Source organism: Artemia franciscana, chromosome 14 (genome assembly GCF_032884065.1).
Source record: "Artemia franciscana chromosome 14, ASM3288406v1, whole genome shotgun sequence".
NCBI lineage: Eukaryota > Metazoa > Arthropoda > Branchiopoda > Anostraca > Artemiidae > Artemia > Artemia franciscana.
This window is the reverse complement of record NC_088876.1, coordinates 34,246,326-34,269,664: the sequence shown is the minus strand read 5'-3', so window position 1 is coordinate 34,269,664 and position 23,339 is coordinate 34,246,326. Positions and strand designations below refer to the sequence as shown.

Genomic DNA, 23,339 nt, shown 5'->3' with positions numbered 1-23,339 from the left:
TTAGACCACTACTTTTTTTAATATACCGTCAAAACCTTTTTTTTTAAATAAAGTATATAGAGTAGTACAGGTGTACTGCAGGTGACGACATTTTCGTAAATACTTGTTATCCTGTGCCCCTCGGCAAACAGGTTCAAATCTTGGTGTTGTTGATTATTTTATTGGGAACAAGTGGTCTCATGATTGTTAATTTTTTTAGACTGACAGCCTGCTTTTATTTTTACTTATTGAAAGTTCTCTGGTATGGCGTGTTACATTAATTTGTTCGATTTTGCCCTTTCTTTTTAGGATAGGTATGTTCTTGTATTTTTCAGTGCGTCTCATTCTTATTTTCTGATATGCATTTTTTTTTTTTTTTTTTTTTTTTTTTTTTTTTTTTTTTTTTTTTTTTTTTTTTTTTTTTTTAATTTGAGGGTCAGTGACTCATATAAGCTTAGGAAAAGTCAATCCAGCTCCAAAGGAATGCCTGGACAAATTGAGGGAAAGTAAACAGAATAGGTCAAAGCACAAATCGAGGGAAGGTAAACAGGAAAGGTCAAAGCATTTATCGAGGGAAGGTAAAACAGGAAAGGTCAAAGCATAAATTGAGGGAAGGTAAACAGGAAAGGTCAAAGCACATGATGTTTGGCCCCCCAACTTTGCAGTACTCCCTCTTTGCTTATTAATTTGCTTAGTTTAGAAAACCGTATATAACAGCGTAAAAATGATATAACTAAGGTATTAAGTCAAAATAGTATTCACAATTCTTTTATCGCTAATAACCTATCAGAAGTGTTATCAATTTTACTGCTTAATTTGCCCATTTTATAAAAGCTAGATTTCTGATTGTCTTTTAGCTCCATGGGGCGTTGGAGTAAAGTAGACTAAGCGTCCTCAAATACTTTCAAATATCATACTTTTTCAAACACCCAAGCGTTGATCTTATAATCAAGTAACATAAACCAGATGACGGGACTCTTTACCCTTGCCAAAAAGGGGCCATCCTTGCCCCCTTCCCCGGATCTGACCTTGCTTGTATATGATAAGTATATGAATACAATTTTAATTAAGAGTCGGGAATGTGCGAGAATGTGTGAACAGAACTTATTTTCCTGAAAACGTTTTCTACTTGGTGTTTATTTATTTGCTTGCTGCAATACGAGGTTAATTCATAAAAAAATTATAATTTCTCATGCTGGTGACCTCTTAGAAACTTGTAGTAACCTGTTAGGTTATGTCACTAATAACCTATCAATAATATTTTTAATGCTACCACTTAATGATCCTCAATAAAAGCCAGTTTTATGGGTTTCTTTCAGTTTAATGGAGCGTTGAAGTAAGGCAGACCGACTGTCGTCAAGTCCTTTTCAAACATCATACTTTTTCAAAATTCATCGTTGATCTCATCAAGCCACAGAAACCTGATTACAGGACTCTTTACCCATGCCAAAAGGACCCCCTTTTCCCTGGATTTGCCCTTGCTTATGTATGATAAATATACTTTTAATTAAGAATTACAATTGTGGAAACCGAACTAATTTTCCTGAAAACGTTTTCTACTTTGTGTTGATTTATTTACTTGCAGCAATAGAATTTCAGTTTATAAAATAAAATAAAATTTGTTGTGTTTAGGTCATGGGCGGTATGGCACTGTGTGGCGAGGAGCTGTTGCCCCCGACCGTGATGTGGCAGTTAAGGTGTTTAATCAACAAAGTCAAAATTATTTTTTCAATGAGCGTGATATTTACTGTTTGCCTTTAATGGATCACCCCAACATTGTTGTTTATCTCGGCTGTGATGAAAGAATTGGACATAATGAATTTGTGGAGCACAGGTAAAACTTGAAATATCCATACTTGTGCAGAACATAACCAGCCCTTATGAATATTTGGCTAGACAGGATTAATTTAATAGAAAAAACGAGACAAAATATATAAAATGGACAGTCCTTGGGTTAGCCCATCTAGCCCTTGGGAATAGCCCCTAAAGGCTTGTCCTTAACTCAGGGCTTGAACGAATATCACGGGGTTTGGATATCAATAGAACTAAGCTGGAGCCAGGGTTTAAAAATGTGTTCATTTTGGCGCCCTTGGCACTCAAAGGACGTTTCGTAAAATTCTGTGTAATTCTTATTATCATATATTTATGTATTATGTATTATTAATAAGTATATATTAATAATTATTATATTATGTATTATATAATATTATATTAATTATTTATTATATAATATAAATTATTATATTAATAATTATCATATTAATAATTATATGTTTTATGTATAATTCTGTATTATCTATAATTCTGCAAAATATCTGCTATATCCATAACCTTTGTAAATCCCTCTTATTTTTGAGTATATGCAAATATACATCAAATTCCTAAAAATATCCAGCTAAGCCCTGCTAGCTCTATCACTAGAGGGCACGACCAATTTGACTGTTAATGGGGTGCTTGAGGCTGGCAAGCCGAGGGGCCGAGTCTGGCAAGCCAAACAGGGTTTTTGAAGAACGACTTTATTTGACTTTGTACTTCAGACTGGGATGACCTTCCTGGGGAAGTTTACGCTAAAAGTTTCTTTGTCAACCCTTTCAAGAGAAGATTCAATAGTCATCTAAAACCTTGATAAGAGACTAGCGGTAAATTATATATTTAAATAAACCTGGCGCCGCGAATTCAAGAATAAAAAAAAAGGTTTTTGTTTTAGCGTCGATTTCCTTGACGTTTCTTCTGACGTTTTGGTACGTTTCTGACGTGAAGTTACTTGACGTTTATTAATATTGAATATTTGTTCTTTTTCGGGTAAAAGTTGGATTTGTGGAGTAATAAATTTTTTATTCGACCACTTCGTATTGAATGACTTTATACAGATTGAATTTCTTAAAACTTGAAATATTCTTGGTTGTACAGGACGCAGCTACACTTCAATAAACATATTGGGCTCAAAGAATTGCACAATAAGCTACCCAAGGGCATATCTAGGATTTTTGTTGGGGGAGGGGAGAGGGGTTACAGGAAAAGCTTCAAAAAATGCACCAAAACCTTGTTTATATGCATTCTCTGTTAGGGTTTTACCAGTTGGAAACTTTTTTGGTGGGTGGTTCAGAAACTGACAAACCCCCTCCCTCCTCCACCCCTGGACATAACCTTAAAGCTAATCATTGCTTTAAAATACCAATTACAGTGAAAATGAAACCGGTAATACAATTTTCATTGAAAAAGACACCCATATAGGTTATTGCTAAATAATAAAAAATAATATTAGATTAATTTGTGCATGGAGATAGATAATTTTTTATTCCTTTATTATACTGGGACAGTTTCTTTGAACATAAAAAATTGTAAACATGCATTGTCTCTACTTTTATTATGGGAGTGGAAGTATCTTCTAGTTTGTCTGATAATTTTGTTTTTAAATCATCTAATTTCTTATGAGCAATATTAGAGTATTTATACGTGCAGGTGGATAAAAGGTTTTATTAAAAGGGATTAAGTGCTTGTGGTTTTATGTATTCCAACCGACAAACTTTGCTGTTATTAGTGGCGGCAGCTGTGGGGGGAGGGGGTGGCGGCGTTGGCGGGGCTTATTTCTCTTCTCTAAATTTGAAAAAAAAACTTGGAAAATCTATAGTAGTTGGCCACTGAAGAAAACTTGCTAAACAAATAAAAGTAATACCAATATATATTTATTTATGCTCTTTCAAAATATCATTTTCGCTTTTTATGGCACTTGGTATTAACCAAGTGACATATAGCAATCGCCAATTCTGTCGGTCTGTCTGTCTGTCGGTACCGGTTTTGCTACTTTAGGCACTTCCAGGTAAGCTAGGACGATGAAATTTGGCAAGCGTATCAGGGACCGGACCAGATTAAATTAGAAATAGTCTGTTTTCCCAATTTGACCATCTGGGGGGGAGTGGGGGGCCGGTTAATTCGCAAAAAATAGAAAATATGAAGTATTTTAACTTATGAGCGGGTGATTGGATCTTAATGAAATTTGATGTTTGAATGATATTGTGTCTCAGAGCTCTTATTTTAAATCCCGACCGGATCTGATGACAATGGGGGGAGTTGGTGGGGGGAAACCTAAAGTCCCGGTTTTGCTACTTTAGGCACTTCCAGGTAAGCTAGGACGATGAAATTTGGCAAGCGTATCAGGGACCGGACCAGATTAAATTAGGAATAGTCGTTTTCCCGATTTGACCATCTGGAGGGGGGAGTGGGGGACCGGTTAATTCGGAAAAAATAGAAAAAATTAAGTATTTTTAACTTATGAGCGGGTGATTGGATCTTAATGAAATTTGATGTTTGGAATGATATTGTATCTCAGAGCTCTTATTTTAAATCCCGACCGGATGTGATGACAATGGGGGGAGTTGGAGGGGGGGACCTAAAATCTTGGAAAACTCTTAGAGTGGAGGGATCGGGATGAAACATGGTGGGAAAAATAAGCACAAGTCCTAGATAGATGATTGACATAAACGGAACGGATCCGCTCTCTTTGGGGTCGTTGGGGGGGGGGGGGTATTTCTGAAAAATAAAAAAAAATGAGGTATTTTTAACTTACGAACGGGTGATCGAATCTCAATGAAATTTGATATTTAGAAGGATATCGTGGCTCAGAGCTCTTATTTTAAACCCGACCGGATCTGGTGGCATTGGGGAGGAGTTGGGAGGGGGAAACCTAAAACTTGGAAAACACTTAGAGTGGAGGGATCGGGATGAAACTTGGTGGAAAAAAACACGAGTCCTAGATGCATGATTGACATAACAAGAACGGATCCGCTCTCTTTAGGGTAGTTGGGGGGGGGGGGTTTAATTCTGAAAAATTAGAAAAAATGAGGTATTTTAACTAAAGAACGGGTGATTGGATCTCCATGAAATTTGATATTTAGAAGGATATCACGTCTCAAAGCTCTTATTTTAAATCCTGACCTGATCTGGTGACATTGGGGGAAGTTTGGGGTGGGGAAACCTAAAATGATGGAAAACGCTTGGATTGGAGGGATCGGGATGAAACTTGGTTGGAAAAATAAGCAGAAGTCTTGCATACGTGATTTACATAATTGGAACGGATCCGATCTATTGGGGGGGGGGGGGTAATTATGAAAAATAAGAAAAAATGACGTATTTTTAACTTACGAAGGAGTGATCGGATCTTCATGAAACTTCATATTTAGAAGGACCTTGTAACTCAGATATCTTATTTTAAATCTCAACCGGATCAAGTGTAATTGGGGGGGGGGCAGTTGGGGGGACCGGAAATCTTAGAAAATACTTAAAGCGGTGAGATCAGGATGAAACAGGATGGGAAGAATAGAAACCTGTCTAAGATACGTGACTGACATAACTGGACCGGATCTGCTCTCTTTGGTGGAATTGGGGGGGGGTAGTTTTGAAAATTGAGGTATTTGTAACTTACGAAAGGGTGACCAGATCTTAATCAAATTTGATATTTAGAAGGATCTTGTGCTTTAAAGTTGTAATTTCGAATTCCGACCAGATCCTGTGACATTCGGGGGAGTTGGAGGGGGAAATCGGAATTCTTGGAAAACATGAAAATTGGGGTATTTTTATCTTACGAATAGATGATCGGATCGTAATGAAATTTGATTTTTAAGGAATTCATGTCTCAGAGCTCTTATTTCAAATCCCGACCAGATCTTTTGACATTGGGGGGAGTTGGAGGGGGAAATCTTGGAAAAACACTTGGAGTGGAGGAATCGGGATGAAGCTTGGTGGATAGAATAAACAAATGTCCTTGATACGTGATTGACAGAATAGTACTGGATTCGCTCTCTTTGGGGGAGTTGGGGGGAGGGGTTCAGTGATTTGGCGAGTTCGGTGATTCTGGACGTGCTAGGGCGATGAAAATTGGTAGGTGTGTCAGGGAGCTGCACAATTTGACTTGATAAAGTCGTTTTCCCTGATTCGACCATCTGGGGGGCAAAAGGGAGAGGAAAAATTAGAAAAAATTAGGGATTTGTAACTTACGAGTGGGTGATCGGATCTTAATGAATTTTGATATTTAGAAGGACTTTGTGACTCAGAGCTCTTATTTTAAATCTTGACCGGCGTTAAGCCTCTTATTTTCCTTTTTAAATCAATCTATTGATTCATAGAATTTTGCTAGAGCTCATACCATATGATCTCTTGGCTCTTAGCTCTTCTCGCCTCGTCACAAGTGCCATATGAGCTCTTAGCTCTTGTTTGACAAAATTTTGGCTTGGATTATAGATTGTCTAACATCTAGATTTCAAAAAAAGTTCCTTCAACTGGAGGAATTATTTCCTTCCATGTTTCTACACGTGTTTGAGTCATTTCAAATAATATTTAATCCACAACTCGTTGCTATTTACTCAGGTAAAACTAAAATCCATCAAGTGCAATTGTAGACTGCAGAAACTCAATTGAAAAGAACCTATGGTATGTCACAAGATCCAGTTAATGAAGAAATACATTATAAGGACTATATTTGGGACCATCAGTGGAGAGGTGCATTTTCAGAAAAAGCGACCATGATATTTGAAAAGGCCATAAAATAAAGAATCTATTGGTACCACTTTTGTTTCTTTTATGTGTTTCCTTCAGAAGTGGTCAATAACTAAATATTTACGTTACCTTTCTTGGGGCGGGGGGAGGATTTTCATTTAAAAATGTCTTTTTTAGTATTTTCATTTAATAAATTGAAAGAACTACAAATCTTTGCCCACTAAATTTTTGTTAATTGACGTGACTGATTGCTATGAACGTAGAGTATTTTTGTATACATTGTATGATTTGTGTAATTATAACACAAACTGTAGTATAATATAATCAGTTATATATGGGTATATTTGTCTAATAAATAGAAATGAATATTCCACCCCGATTATGTCAGAGCGTTGTTGCTGCACGGTAATCGCATTATCCAGTGACTACAATAAGATATAGCCAAGGGGTTCACAAGATTCAGTTGCTTACTCACAGTTTTTCAAATTCAAATAATTTTGGTACTTTTTTATTATTCAGAACACACTCAAGTTAGGTTCTTTCGTGAAACAAACTACGATGCAGGTACATTTTAATTAAATATTTGGTACTTGTTCATTATTCAGTTGATTCAATTCAATTCATAACACACTCAAGAATTTTGCTGAGAAAATCCGGTTTCATAGCCACAAAGACAAAACTCAATTTTGTTTGCTACGCATAGTAATAGAAGATAGTGTCTGAACATAGATTTTGAAATGAAGATTTGTGATTTTCAAAGATAGAAAAAGAGGCAAATACATTTTTCCAGGATAAGGGGTTGTTGCCCACAACAAAACAGTGCGTCAATGGACACAATATAACTTTATACTCTTACGAGAAGGAACATTTTTAGAAGTATAACAATAGGCCATGTTTGAAAAAAGTCAATTTGCGCACATTAGCTTTATCAAAAGTTTAGGGTATATATTTGCACATTATTGGGGTGGGGGTGGGACGCATTATATCAAATACCTAACTTAACCTAACATAATCACCTCTATATATATAATATTTCATTAAAATGTGAGTGTGTTCTGAATAATACACAAGTACCATAATTTTTTTTTTTACTTTTGAGTAAAATATTTTATAATTTTGCAAGTTGGTCAGTCAAAACTAAAATTTGTGCTTATAATAAAGAAACCAAGGCATATGATAATCTGATGAAAAAAGACATAAACTATAGTTTGTTGGGAATTCCAACCCTGTGGTAGAACGAACTGATGCTTTGCTTGGGAATATGGGGCCCGGTAATCTTACTTGCTTACTTATGACGGGAACCAGACGCTGTTCTGTCTTGCCTGGCTTCCATAATTTTGCAATCAAAAATCTTCCATCAAACACGGTCATGTGCCAACAAATGGACGTAGCAGAGCCAATCTCTGTCTCAGAGCCAACCGAATAGCTGGAAGCTTGTAAGCGGCTCTACTTCAGTTTTTACCATTGACCCTCAATCTTTCTTCTGGCCTCCAGGACAACGCTTGCAATTTTCGAACAGCTGTGGTTTAGTAGCGGACAATTACCTTTGCTTTTTACAATTGCGAGACTCGGAATCCGAGACTGGGCTCGTTTCTTTACAGTGCTGACGGATCTCATTATTTGATACTCGTTCAGGGCGTCGGATTTTCAGCTTTGACAACCCATGTTTCACACTCATACTGGAGAGCGCTTATGACGATCGCGTCATAGACTCTTAATTTCTGTAATGAGGCTTATGCTTAGACATTTTCCATAGACGTTTTCAAACGTTTTCGTGTGTTTAAACGAACTAACATTAGAGTGTCTGGGCCATATTTTGTTTTTCAAAAAGGAAATGCCGGCCACTTCTCTTGAAATGGAATAGTTTCTACTAGTCGAGTTCTACTAGTTCTACGAGTCGAGACTGATGAAACGAATCCGTCGGGACTAGTTAAAAACGCTAGTGTCGTTACCTCTTTCGAGGTGGCGTATTTTGTAATTTGAAATTTTGACATATTGACATCCATGATTATAAATATTGATATCGAAGACATATTGATATCGATAGACGATTCCAGATGCGCCCTTACTGACTCTAGAAGATCTTTATCTTTCTCAGATTTTCTGTATAATTTATCCAACTGGTATGTTTTAGAATTCCTCCCTCCCTCCCATATTTATGTTCTTATGTTCGTGTCCGATATGAGATTTGGCCTCTATCTATTAAATTTATCTTCTTCTTCCAGTTAGGCGTTAAATGAGCTTTTCAGTAACTGGGCTTGTAAAGCTCATCTAATTTTTCAAGACTTGCTTCTTCAGTTAAGTTTAAATTTTAAAAAGAACTGAACCGGCTGGATTAACTAAAGTCAACTTGGTTGATTTAGTAATAAATATGCTGTACTAGTTAAAAAAAATAGAAGAAAAATTGTTACCTCGGAAAGAACCCTGTGTGGGGCAAAGTAGATAAACAAATTTAGTCCTAATAATTTGCCACCCCCTCAGGACTTTTACTTCTCTTTGTGACTGTTTGTACTGATGCTGTTCTTTGGTGTGATAAATATATCTCTACAAAAAAAAATTAAAAAGATAAAAAACATAAATATAAAGGGAGAATAGATAGGAAAGTGGGACAATGGAAAAAAATGGAGGGTAGAGAATAAAAAATCAACTGATTTTAATTTTAAAAAAAGTACTAAAAAACTAGAAAAGAGCGATGTGTTATGTATAACTTGTTCTTCGTTTTAGAATGGATTGAATGAGGAATTAGTTATCCTTTCCTTGGGTTAATAACGGCCAGACTGAGATTTCAGTTCCAAATAGTTCGTGGTAACGAACTGTAGTAAGGAGCGTCCTGGATTATCTGTTGACCTAAGAATGGTTCTCTGTGAAGTTCTGAACTACCATGCGAATTCAGAAATACAGGAATTTTATTGGAATTCTGAACTACTAGCAACGCAGACAATATGGCGCTGACTCAACTAAATTAGAAACAAAAGTGAGTCTGACAAACAACCCACAACTGCACCTCCTTTTTAGACCTCTTTTCAGACAGGGAAGAGAAATCTCATCTCTATATTTTTTAATAAGGAGCATAATAAAGTCTTTATATGCTGAATTCGATCTATCAGTTAATATACTTTTTGTAGTGGGGGCCCAATTTTTTTTTTTTTTTTTTTTTTTTTTAACACGTGGCTCACATGAAATTTTGAAGGTTTCAAGAATATCTTGAATCCAAGTCCCCTCGATTTAAAAAACGTCGATTTTAAACTTTTTGCTTTATCCAGCAGTATTGAAACAAGTCGTAATTTACTGGCCAAACTACGTATGAAATTTGTCATTTTTAATCAAACCCAATGACTGTTTGCAATCTCTATGATGAGAAATACTTTCTTGCCTTCAGGCAAAAAAGAAAAAAAAAAGACTGTATGCTCTTTTGTCACGATCGGAAACCTACTGACTCTCACCGTAAAAGTAGCTGAAATGGCTTGTTGAGTACTTTCAGACCAGTGGAGATTCTGCTGGTAGGAGTGTTTTGATTTGTTGCCGTTTTTCGTGTGCGGCGACCATATCTTCAAAATAATGAGAATTCATGCCAATTCTTCCCCTGTGTCCTCGAATTTTTTAGGGTTACGTTGAATATACCCAAAATTGGGTTCTCTAAAATCACCTTGAAATTAACATTAACGGAAATTAACTATTTAAATTTTGTGCCAACATTCGGTATTTGTGAACATTGGTTTTTGGACTGATTTTGGAGAGCCCGATTTCCTTCTGGAAATCCGTTATCCCTGAATTTTCTCGTGATAGGGGAAACAAGGATTAAAGTGACAAACAAGGCTAAGTGCATATGTATCCTTATGAGCTTCTAAGTAAAAGAGCTTCCAAGCCTGTATATGATGGAATTTTACTTACATACCCTTAAAACCTATTCATCTATATTTATTCATCTGATTCTTTCTTCCAGGGTTTTCCTAAACTACCACCCCATTGGTTGTATTCAAGATTATTTAAGGAACAATCCGTTAGATTGGTCAGTTTTTTGCAAGATGGGCCAATCAGTGGCAAGAGGTCTTTCTTATTTGCACACATACATTAAAAAAGGAGGTAAGTTTTTATTCATGGTCATTCAGTTGTTACACAAGCTCTATGCTATTCAAATGTAAATTATGTGATTCAACTGTGAATTTTATTCCTGTCTTTTCCTCTTTGTTTATAAGACTCAGGAAAGAGTAGAAAAATATTGTGACTTTTATTTTCTAGACAATGAATCAGAAAACTAAAAATACCCTAAAATCCTCCATCAATGCATCCGTATGTCATCGATTTTGCGGGAAGAGTCCTTTTGGATCTACACTTTGCTGACGATGTGGCACTAGTGTGTGAAAGTCTTGCTGAGCTCAAAACTGGACTGACAACGCTGGCGTCTGCGGCAGGAAAGCTTAGCTTAAGAGAAAACTGATTTAAGACCAGAACAATACCAGTTGAAATTATAACACCCAGTCCCTGACATATATATAAGTTTGTCGCCAGAATGTTGAGATATTCAAGCAGCTCATTAACCTTGGTCAGCTACCGTCTAAAATGGAATCCTAGATGTAGACGTATCAGCAAGGGTTGTGAAAGGAAATGTTATATTTGGTCATCTTGCGAGAACAATGTCTCACAAACGTCAGATCTGTCTCCTTACTAAAGCACAAATTTGCTCTACTTCGGTAGCTAGCGTTATGCTGCAATCGTCAAAGATGTGGCCATGACCCTACCGCAGACAAATAGAGATGCCGTCCAGACGAATTCCCTTCACAATCTCGAATATATTAGATGGCGCATCAGGGTACGGAACTGGTGTTGTGTACGGAACTCTTCCATTTTTACCCAACCGGTAGCTATTGTTATGATGCACTTATCAAAAATGTGGCAATGACCCGAACTTATCATCAGGATCAATCTCCATCATTTGCGGTTGGGTCATGGCCAGATCTTTGACAATTGCAGCATAACACTAGCTACTGAAGCAAAGCAAGTTTGTGATTTGTAAATGATGAAGATGTCCAGAAAACAACCCTCTACAAATTCAAACGTGTCAGATGGTTTGCCAGAGCGCGCAACTGTCGTTGGTATTGTTATTTACTTTGCCTGTCTGCTCAAACACCCGCTCGATTCCTCTTTGATTTTTACCCAACCACAAACTGCTGGAAACGTTCCAGCGGAAGATCTCGCAAAAGATGGCACAAATTTGTTACCCATAGTTGACTCACTACTAAAACCATTTACGTCAATGAAGCTCCCATACCCAGAATAAACCATTCTGGAGACAGCCAACGCGCTTGATTTGGCTCTCTCTACGCTGGTGATGATGTCTAGCAAGAGCCAAGTCAAAGTAGGTCCGGATAAAAATTGGACCTTAAATATATACATTATAATTATGAAAAGGACACTGCTTTCTTTCTTTAGGGAACCAAAAGTTATTTTTAATAACATGATAAAAGAGAGTCTAAATCGAAAAGAAATTATCTGCCAACTAACATTGCTAGTCATTACTAAATTGATGAAATGGAAAACAAGTATTGTAAAAGAGGAAAATTGAAAAGATTAGGTTTCGAAAATATTTTGTGTATCGATTTTGCGATTCAGACTCATGGTGGGTGTAGATGTTGCCAGACACGAGCTCAAAAAATTAGGCATCGAGTTAGTGGCACCCGAACGCAGCGTAAAAAAATCTTTTGGGACATAAGCAGTGATTTGGAGTCGGTTATAAGATATACCGGCTCCAACTCAAGAGACATAGACATAGACATTTTTTATTTTCATCCAAAACATATAAATTAAACAAAGAATTTACCATTAACGGCCACTCTTAAGACAAAAGAGTCCTGACTGTGGCCGCAAAACGGCCACAGTCAGGAAGGACATTTGGAAAGAGGGAAGGGCATTTGGGAAAAGTCCGTAAATAAATTTCATCGAAAATATGAGTGGTGATTTCTTGGTTTTGTGAGATATAATTTTTTGTTTCTGTGGTCTTTTTTTCAATTTAATTACTGGAATTTCCAGTTTCAGAACATTTCTTCAAATAATTTTGAAAAGTTCCAAAAAAATTTCTTCAGTTTCAAAAAGTCAAAAAATTTGGTTTAGAAACTGAAATTTCCAGTTTCTCATTGGAGGCATACTAGTCAGGTACATCCATGTAGCAACCCATTTTAGGCTAAATGGTATTAACGGAAGGGGGAAGGTTATTCGAAAAAAGTACATAAATAAAAAAAAATTACCGAAAATAAGAGTGGTGATCTTGGGCTTAGAGTTGGGAGCAATGGGTTAGGTGTAGTTTTCTGTAACCAATTTAAATCTTCGGAGGTTCTTCAAGTAGGCTTTTCATGTATATTCTTACTGAAAAATCTTTTTTCTGTTAATCAGGAAATCAATAAACTATTTCATCATGTGTGTACAGCATAATATAGGGGAAGAGGGTATTTCCGGTATTACCCCCCCCCCCCCCCCCCTTCCCCTGAGTTTTTTCTGACTCGTAAAAAAGTAACCAAATTTGCGTATATACAAATGTTTGATGTGAATTGTAATTTTGTTGCACTACCCCCCCTCCCACCCCCGGGAACAAAAATCCTGGATACATTCTTGAATAATATTTTTAATTATTTATTTTAAGCGGTAAAAACTGTTGATGTATGCGATATTTATAGGGAATTATTGTAATAGTATCCTGAGTTTATACACAGTTCAGTAATTTGTCAGTAAAAAATGAGCTGCTAAAGTTTTTTTTCGGTTTAATAACAAATAAGTTAATGTTCAACTCAACTTTACAAGTTTACTGAAAATTGATAATGACTGAGTGATATTGATTGATTGAGTAATTGAGCGATTGATAAGTATTGAGTAATATCGTTCATTCATTGATTTTTGTCTGTTTGAGGTTGTTGATATATGCGATATTTATAAGGAATTATTGTAATAGTATCCTGAGTTTATACACAGTTCAGTAATTTGTCAGTAAAAAATGAGTTGCTAAAGTTTTTTTTCGGTTTAATAACAAATAAGTTAATGTTCAACTCAACTTTACAAGTTTACTGAAAATTGATAATGACTGAGTGATATTGATTGATTGAGTAATTGAGTGATTGATAAGTATTGAGTAATATCGTTCATTCATTGATTTTTGTCTGTTTGAGGCTGTTGATATATGCGATATTTATAAGGAATTATTGTAATAGTATCCTGAGTTTATACACAGTTCAGTAATTTGTCAGTAAAAAATGAGTTGCTAAAGTTTTTTTTTCGGTTTAATAACAAATAAGTTAATGTTCAACTCAACTTTACAAGTTTACTGAAAATTGATAATGACTGAGTGATATTGATTGATTGAGTAATTGAGTGATTGATAAGTATTGAGTAATATCGTTCATTCATTGATTTTTGTCTGTTTGAGGTTGTTGATATATGCGATATTTATAAGGAATTATTGTAATAGTATCCTGAGTTTATACACAGTTTAGTAATTTGTCAGTAAAAAATGAGTTGCTAAAGTTTTTTTTTTGGTTTAATAACAAATAAATTAATGTTCAACTTAATTTGAACAAAAAAGTAATATTGATTGATTGAGTAATTGAGCGATTGATAAGTATTGAGTAATATCGTTCATTCATTGATTTTTTGTCTGTTTGAGGTTGTTGGAAGTCTGCAATAGGACACCGAGACACAAATAGTGGAAACGCTTTTGTCACATTGGATTTGAGTCTGTGTACCTGTCATTTGAGTTTACAGTATCTAATATCAGCCGCATAGAAGACAAAAATTATTGAACGAACTCAAAATTCTGTAAATAAGATAAATTAAACGCTTTTCTGTGAAAAACACTTCCTCTATAAACACAGGGAAAATTCAAAAGCTCATTTTTGGTATGACTATAATTAAAATGATGCTGAACTTTATTATATGCTCAATTTCATAAGTTTTGTGATTTTTTTAAATTTTTTTTTGACTGAATGAATGATTTCTTCCATTATTGATTATACCATAAAACAACAAATCAATTAAAAAAACATAGCCACTACTAGAAGGTCAAATAACCTGTGGGTAGTGACTCAATCATTTAATTAATTCAAATTTAATCAAATTAAAATTAAATTATTGAATCTTGTTGTTTGTAGATTGGAATTTTTTGACGCCTACAACAGCACATAGAAATCTAAATTATCGTAAGATTCTTGTCAATTCGGATTTGAGTCTGTATATCTCTCATGTGGGTAAGGCCGTATACAGGGCGAGGATTACCGAATTGGAACCCCTACCCCCGAAACTTCTGTCCGAGTGATAAAATTGTAAAAAAAAAAAAAAAAATGCATATCAACTAATTTTGGGTGCGTTTTTTAATTTTTTGTCAAACCCCCGAGAAAAAAGACCCTCCCCCCTTTTAGTAATTATGACCCCTTTAGTAATTTGTTTAAACATAAACAAATAAAAATAAAAAATTTGTCAATTCCCCGAGAAAAAAGACCCTCCCCTCTTTCGAACAAAATCCTGGATACGCCCTTGCACATGGGTCTCCATTATGTGATATTGACCCCTGGAAGACAAAAACTATAAAACAAATGCAAAATGTTGAGAATAAAAAAAAATTAAATGCTTTTTAGCAAAAATATGTTTTCGTCACATTCTCTGGTCCCTGTAAAAATTAACTCAAAAGATCGATCTCGTCGTGACAATAATTAAACTTAAGCGTTAAAAATATAATTTCACTAAACAATAATTTAGACTCAACTCCATCACATACTCAGTATCACATGCAAGGCCTTATTCAGGGGAGGGCTTAGGGGGGTTCCCCTCCCTTCGAAATTTTTGTCCCAAATCCCCCTACCCCGAGCAAAACTCATGGATACGGACCAGATCACATGTCTACGGGATACTATTTATGACATTGTTTACTAATGCTGTTCATGAATTAAAACTTACTTTTCAGATTATTTGAAACCAGCTGTGGCACACCGAGACATAAATAGTCGAAACATTCTTGTCAAATCGGATTTGAGTCTGTGTATCTGTGATATGGGTTTTGCCATGCAAATTGATGGGGCACATTATGTATTCAGTGGGGAGCAACAGCATGCTGAGACATCTTCGCTTACTGACGTAAGTTTAAAGACGTAATTTATTTATGACTTATAACGTATTAAGACGTATCGCAAGTTTAAAGATGTAATGCATTTATGATGCATGGCATGGTGTATTCAGTGGAGAGCAGCAACATGCTGAGACATCTTCGCTTACTGAAGTAAGTTTAAAGAGAAAAATCAATATTGTTTCCTATGTCTAGACTATGACCTTGCGACTGCGTAGTGGATGATGCCAAGTAGCGGATGATGCCCCCCCAATTCAAGGATTTCTTGTTCAATCCCAGGTGTTGGATGGGAACTTATTGTCCGCTAGGACAGGGGTTCGAGTCTTGGTGTTGCTGGCTATTTTCTTTAGAAAGGGCTCAGTGGTTTGCCTCTGTAATTTCAGCTAGAGGTGACCCAGCTCTAAATGGGTACCCGGAGAAACCTGGGAAAGGTAAACTGGAACGGTGTTTGAAAGCACAGGATGCTGCCCCTTGTGTTTAAAAAGATCATCCAAAAATAATAACGTCTTTTCCTACATTTTATTTCTGCCTTCGCTTATAGAGGTACCTTGGGCATCAAGGAGTCGGCAACTAAGGTTTTAAGTTTTTTCATTGTTCATTCGGGTTGAAGGATTTTTTTTTTTAAATCTAGGATATCCTGTTCCATGTAGGGCATAGCGAGTGGAGGGGCAAATAGAATGGATGTCCCCGGGCGCCGCCTCTTTGGGAATGCCAAACTGAGTGTTTTTATTCATGAGTACTATGATCTACTTACGTTATGATAGTGATGGTAGGGATGGGAGTCTGACATTGTCCCTAGGCACTGAAGACCCTAGCTACGCCCCTGGCTCTGTTGCAAAGCGCAAGCTCAGACTTATAAACAAAAGATTTTTTACTAACATGTACTACGGTTCCCACCTAATTCTTCAACACAACCACACGCCTCTTCAATAAATAAGTTTAATTAACTCTAGCAATAAGGTTCATCTTATCCTTCCCTGAGTACGATAACCACACCTATTTAAACTAACAAAAAAAGAAAAGATAATTTATTCTATTAGTATTTAAAGAAAAAAAAATACGCTTCACTTAATTTAAATTGTCTTTGGCTGTCTGACTTTTAACTAGGTATTTCTTTAAACCACTTTTGAATGAGCTAAGTAGTTCCTACATCTCATCTCTTGTGAAAAAATGTTCCACATTGGACATTCGAGTAAAATTAAGTGTCATGTGGGGAGTTCGTGTCACCTGAAAGTCAGAAGCAGTTGACAGTTCAGTTCACTTTATTTTCATTAGTTAAGGAGCATTATTGCCTACGTCGTGACTCAGCATGTTTTGGTCATGTTGTTCAGGTATCGACTGAAACAGATTGTGGAAAGGAGATGAAAGAAGAGCATCCAAAAAAGGAGAACAAGTGCAGAGAGGACGGAGATAGCTGCAAACTAGCACAGCACCAACCATGCCCATAGTAACCAAAACTTTAAAAACACGTTTTGAAAAAAAAAAACTGTCTAGTGAGAAAAATTCATATCTGATTCAGTAACGATAACTATTATTATGATAAATTTTAATAGTAGATTTTGCGATAACGAATTTCAATAAATGCTTGTGGATTGAATGAAGTCTCTTTGGGCGTGAGAGTTCATCTCACCTGATGGTCAGAAGTACATCACATGTTTTGATCAGGTTGTTCAGATATCAACTGAAACAGATTGTAGAAAAAAGACGAAAGTAACCATGAGAAGAACTTAAAAAAACCCAAGTACGACAGAGAGTAAATAGAATTAAAAGAGAGATAATTTTCTACATTTCCAGGAGTTTTAGCGAATTTTCAGAAGTCCTTGCGCAATAGGTAAATTTTCAGAAGTCCTTGCACAGTAGACAAAGGGGCTGTTGAAGAAATGCATGCTTCATTTTTAGGTAATTGTGAGTGGGTTTTTGTTCCATATTGTGGGGGGGGGGGGGGGTAAAGTACCTCTCAAAAACCGTTTGAAGCCGCCTGATCCTTCCTGTGGAATTCCAGAGGAAGGACTCGGGAATTCAAGACTGGAATCCAGGAATTCCAGTCTTTTCTAGATAAAGAGTTCGAATCCCTGAAGTGAATAGAACACATATTTATCTGCTGCAACAACGTCATCTCATTCAGACTAGAAGGGCGGGGTAAAGGTATGGATGTATTGCATATCGTTGTAGTAGGTGCGGCTGGGTGTAATTATGAGCGTAGTGAGTGCTTCATATTGATGTAATGTCTAAATTTGTGTGGGTAATGATGCATCATATTGGTATAATGTCTAAATTTGTACTTCACAGTTTTAGACCTAGTGACAATCTTTTTTCAATCCGTCTCCTTTTCATGAAATATTCTCCCCTCGGCCTTCTACCGATGACCTGTGTCTCTACTTTCTATGAATGAAGCATGCATTTACAATCGATCTGATAAATATCAGATCGATACGGCGATCTAATATCGATCTGGCGATCTTTTATGAATAAAAAAAACAAGTTTTTTAAATGAAAGTAAGGAGCGACATTAAAACTTAAAACGAACAGAAATTACTCCGTATATGAAAGGGGCTTTTCCTCCTCAACGCCCCGCTCTTAACGCTAAAGTTTGACTCTTTCTCTTAACTCTACATTTTAAAACAGTAAAAAACTTTAGCGTAAAGAGTGGGGGCGTTGAGGAGGAAAAGCCCCTTTCATATACAGAGTAATTTCTGTTCGTTTTAAGTTTTAATGTCGCTCCTTACTTTCATTTAAAAAACTTGTTTTTTAGTTTCTGGACGTTTTAGAATTAATGCATGTTTTGATCCGCACATAAATAATTAAAACGAAATTTGCACATTAATTTTTCTGGGCCAAATGGCTTTTTCGTAGTTTTAATCGTAAGATTTTGAGAAAAAAGGAGCGAGGGAGGAGGCCTAGTTGTCCTCCAATTTTTTGATTACTTAAAAAGGCAACTATAACTTATAATTTTTTACGAACGTTTTCATTAGTAAAAAATGTACGTAACTTACGAATTAAATTACGTAGCGAACTTCTATATTCGTATATTTTTATTGCGTATATGAGGGGGCTCACCCCTCGTTGATACCTCGCTCTTTACATTAAAGCTTAAATTTTGTCCCAATTCCTTAAGAATGACCCCTGAATCACAAAGGCCGTAGAATAAATAGTTGAAATTACTAAAAATACTTTAGCGTAAAGAGCGAGGTATTACGAGGAGGTAAACCCCTCATATGCGTAATAGTTTCCATTCGTTAAAAGTTTTAATGCTGCTTCTCACTTTCAGTAGGAAAAACTTTTCATATTTATTTTTTCATTGTTTTTTAAATAATGCTTGAAAATCCAGCGCCCCCTCCATTGAAAGTCTATTCCCCCATGAGAAGTTCCTCCATAGAAAGATCCTCCCACGTACCCTCCCCCCCCCCAAACCAAAAAAATCCCCCTGAAAACGTCTGTACACTTCCCAGTAACCATTACTATATGTAAACACAGGTCAAAGTTTGTAACTTGCAGCCCCTCCCACGGGGACTGCGGGGGAGTAAGTCGTCCCCAAAGACATAGTAATTAGGTTTTATTAGTTATTAGTTATTAGGTTTCAGAATTTTGATTCGGTGACTTTGGGGCAAAAATGAGCGTGGGAGGGGGCCTAGGTGCCCTCCAATTTTTTTGGTCACTTTAAAAGGGCATTAGAACTTTTAATTTCCGTTAGAATGAGCCCTTTCGCGACATTCTAGGACCACTGAGTCGATACGATCATCTCTGGGGGAAAAAAAAAACAAATAAACACGCATCCGTGATTTGTCTTCTGGCAAAAAATGCGAAATTCCACATTTTTGTAGATAGGGGCTTGAAACTTCTACAATAAGGTTCTATGATACGCTGAATCTGATGGTGTGATTTTAAGATCGTATGACTTGTAGGGGGTGTTTCGCCCTATTTTCTAAAATGAGAAAAATTTTCTCAGGCTTGTAACTTTTGATGGGTAAGACTAATAAACACGTGTTTAATAAAACGTGTTTATAAAATAAACACGCATCCGTGATTTGTCTTCTGGCAAAAAATGCGAAATTCCACTTTTTTTACAGATAGGGGCTTGAAACTTTTACATTAAGGGGGTTATGATTTTCTTTAAGATCGTATGACTTTTAGGGGGTATTTCCCCCTATTTTCTAAAATGAGGCAAATTTTCTCAGGCTCGTAACTTTTGATGGGTAAGACTAATCCTAATGAAACATATATTTAAAATCAGCATTAAAATGCGATTCTTTTGATGTAACTATTGGTATCAAAATTCCATTTTTTAGAGTTACGGTGACTATTGAGCCGGGTCGCTCCTTACTACAGTTCGTTACCACGAACTGTTTGACAAATCGAATTGGTGATCTCATGTGAAAAACTTATGAGATGAGCCCTTTGGTTTAGTGTATTATGTATCTGTTACTGGTGCTGATTTCAATATGTCAAACATCTGGTCGAGAAAAAAAATATCCTGTTTTTTAGCGTTTACTTATGTTTCAGTATCGAAAACATGCTTATAAAGTATCAAGGACAGTGAAAATTAAATATGACTGTTTTGATTGTGATAAGAGTTTTCCTGGTAAAAAACGAGCTAATTACCAGGAATAGTGGCTTGTCATCACTCCAAGGATTTGTAAAGCTTGTAATAATAATAATAATAAAAAAGATCAAAACTTCTGGAACCATATTCTATAGCTTCAAACATTTAAGCAGTTGGTGTTCTGTTAGATCTTATTCTTAGTGTTTCCTTTATTTTCAGGTGGGGACCCTCCGTTATATGGCTCCAGAGGTATTAGAAGGAGCAGTAAATCTCAGGGAATGTGAAGCTGCATTAAAGCAGGTTGATGTCTATGCTCTCAGTTTGGTTCTGTGGGAATTGGCAACCCGATGTTTTGATTTATGTGTTAGTTCCAACAAAGTGTCTTTGTATAAAATGCCTTTTGAGGCTGAATTAGGTAAGATCTATTTATTTTTGAAATTTATGTTGTTTTGATCAAACATAAAATGGAATTGTTAATCAAACATAAAATGGAATTTATTTGTGCTGGAACACCATAGGGGTTATTGGTCCCCAAACTGCAAACAACGATAAAACAATAATTACGCAAAAATATAATTACACTATAAAAATAATTATAATATATAATAATTATAATATATGATATATATATATATATATATATATATATATATATATATATATATATATATATATATATATATATATATATATATATATATATATCTATATATCTATATATATATATATAAATAAGTTGTCTGTCTGTCTGTGGATCAGGTGACGTCATGTTTCTGTGTCGGCTGACGTCATGTTTTCGACTGACGAAATTACAGACTGGGACATCGGGACACAAATGACGGACACTCAAAGAGAAAGCGACCGGGACACAAGGAATGTTCGATTAGCAATCACCATCAACAAAGCACAGGGACATAAATGACGACCGGGACACAGGGAGTATAAATGACGACCAGGACATAAGTAAAAAAAACTAAAAAAACTAAAAAAAAAGGTAAAAACTACAAAAAAAAACTAAAAAAAACAAAAAAAAAAACAAAACTAAAAATTAATAAAAAAACTAAAAAAGCTAAAAAACTAAAAAAAACTAAAAAAGAAAAAAAATAAAAAAAGGAAAAGAAAATGAAAAATAAAGGAGAAAAACAAAACTAAAAAAATAAAAATAAAAAAAAAACTAAAAAGAAAAAAGAAAAAAACTAAATAAAAGTAAAAACCAAAAAAAAACTAAAAAGAAAAAAGGGGAAAAATACAAAAATTTATTTCATCATATACCATTTCAAAAACGAATGTATATACAGACCGGGACACCGGGATACAAATGACGACCGGGACACAGGGAATATAAATAACGACTGGGACACAGGGACACAACTACAACGGGGACGCCGGGGGGCACAGGGGAATATATAAATGACGACGGGGACACAGGGAATGTTCGATTAGCAATCACCATCAACAAAGCTCAAGGGCGATCATTAGAATCATGAGGTATAACTAAAAAAACTAAAAAAAGGTAAAAAACTAAAAAAAAAAACAATTCAAAAACGAATGTATATACAGACCGGGACACCGGGACACAAGGAATATAAATGACGCCCGGGACACAGAAAGAGAAATCAGAGACTGGGACACCGGGACACAAATGACGACCGGGAAACAGGGAATATAAATGACGACCGGGACACAGGGACACAACTACAACGGGGACGCCGGGGGGCACAGGGGTATATATAAATGACGACGGCGACACAGGGAATGGTCCATTAGCAATCACCATCAACAAAGCTCAAGGGCAATCATTAGAATCATGAGGTATAGATCTGAATACGGATTGTTTTCCCATGGACCATTATATGTTGCATGTTCAAGAGTCGGTAAACCTGACAATCTATTTATATGCACAGACAATGGGACAGCAAAGAATGTTGTATATTTGCAAGTTTTACGTAGTTAAAAACATATGTATATATATCTATCTATATTCACAGGTGGGACATACGGACACAACTACAATGGCGCGTAACTAATATGGCGCGTAACGACTTACGCGCGCTGGGGGGCTTGTTTGGGCGCGAAGCGCCCCCACCAACTAGGTGTTGGGGTGGCGCGAAGCGCCACCCCAACAGCTAGTATATATATATCCATATATAAAAAAAAAAATTGTCTCTGTGTGTGTGTGTGTCGAGTGATGTCATGTTTGTGTGTCGACTGACGTCATGTTTGTCGACTGGCGTCATTATAAGAATTGAACTGTATGCGTCATGAAGTGGTTTGTCGACTGACGTCATGTTTGTCAACTGATGAAATTACATACCGGGACACCGGGACACAGGGAATATAAATGACGACCGGGAACCTCAAAGAGAAATTACAGACTGGGACACCCGGACACAAATCACGACCGGGACACAGGGAATATAAATGACGACCGGGACATATGGACACAACTACAACGGGGACGCTGGAAGCACAGGCGGGATATATAAGTGACGACCGGGACACAGGGATTGTTCGAATAGAAATTACAGACCGGGACACAAATGACGACCGGGACACAGGGAATATAAATGACGACCGGGACACTCAAAGATAAATTACAAACTGGAATACCGGGACACAAATGACGACCGGGACACAGGGAATATAAATGACGACCGGGGCACAGGGACACATCATTAGAATAATGAGGTATAAATCTGAATACGGATTGTTTTTCCCATGGACAATTATATGCTGCATGTTCAAGAGTCAGTAAACCTGACAATCTATTTATATGCACAGACAATGGGACAGCGAAGAATGTTGTATATTCGCATGTTTTACGTAGTTAAAAACATATATATCTATCTATCTCTATTCACAGGTGGGACACAGGGACACAACTACAATGGCACATAACTAATATGGCGCGTAACGACTTACGCGCGCGCGGGGGGGGGGGGGGGGGCTTGGTGGGTCGCGAAGCGCCCCACCAACTAGGTGTTGGGGTGGTGCGAAGTGCCACCCCCAACAGCTACTATAATCTATCTATATATATAAAAATAAGTTGTCTGTGGATGTGTCTGTCAGGTGACGTCATGTTTGTGTGTTGACTGACGTCATGAAGTTAGTTGTCGTCATTTTTGTTATGACGGTGACGTCATTAAAGATATTTAAGACATGCGTTCACGTAGAAATCTATTGATGTTTAACTTTAAAATGACTGATGAACTTACAATGGCAACAGCC

General features: G+C 36.3%; 1 protein-coding gene across 3 annotated transcripts in view; it reads left to right on the top strand.

Moving 5' to 3' along the window:
• The window catches only part of LOC136035630 (activin receptor type-2A-like), a 130,434-nt gene that overhangs the window by 76,460 nt on the left and 30,635 nt on the right, over positions 1-23,339 (top strand). For all 3 annotated transcript variants that reach the window (XM_065717526.1, XM_065717524.1, XM_065717525.1), the window contains exons 7-10: positions 1,612-1,813; positions 10,415-10,554; positions 15,413-15,582; positions 20,331-20,526. In XM_065717526.1, coding sequence (XP_065573598.1) covers positions 1,612-1,813; positions 10,415-10,554; positions 15,413-15,582; positions 20,331-20,526 — 708 coding nt within the window. The remainder of the gene's footprint in view (positions 1-1,611; positions 1,814-10,414; positions 10,555-15,412; positions 15,583-20,330; positions 20,527-23,339) is intronic.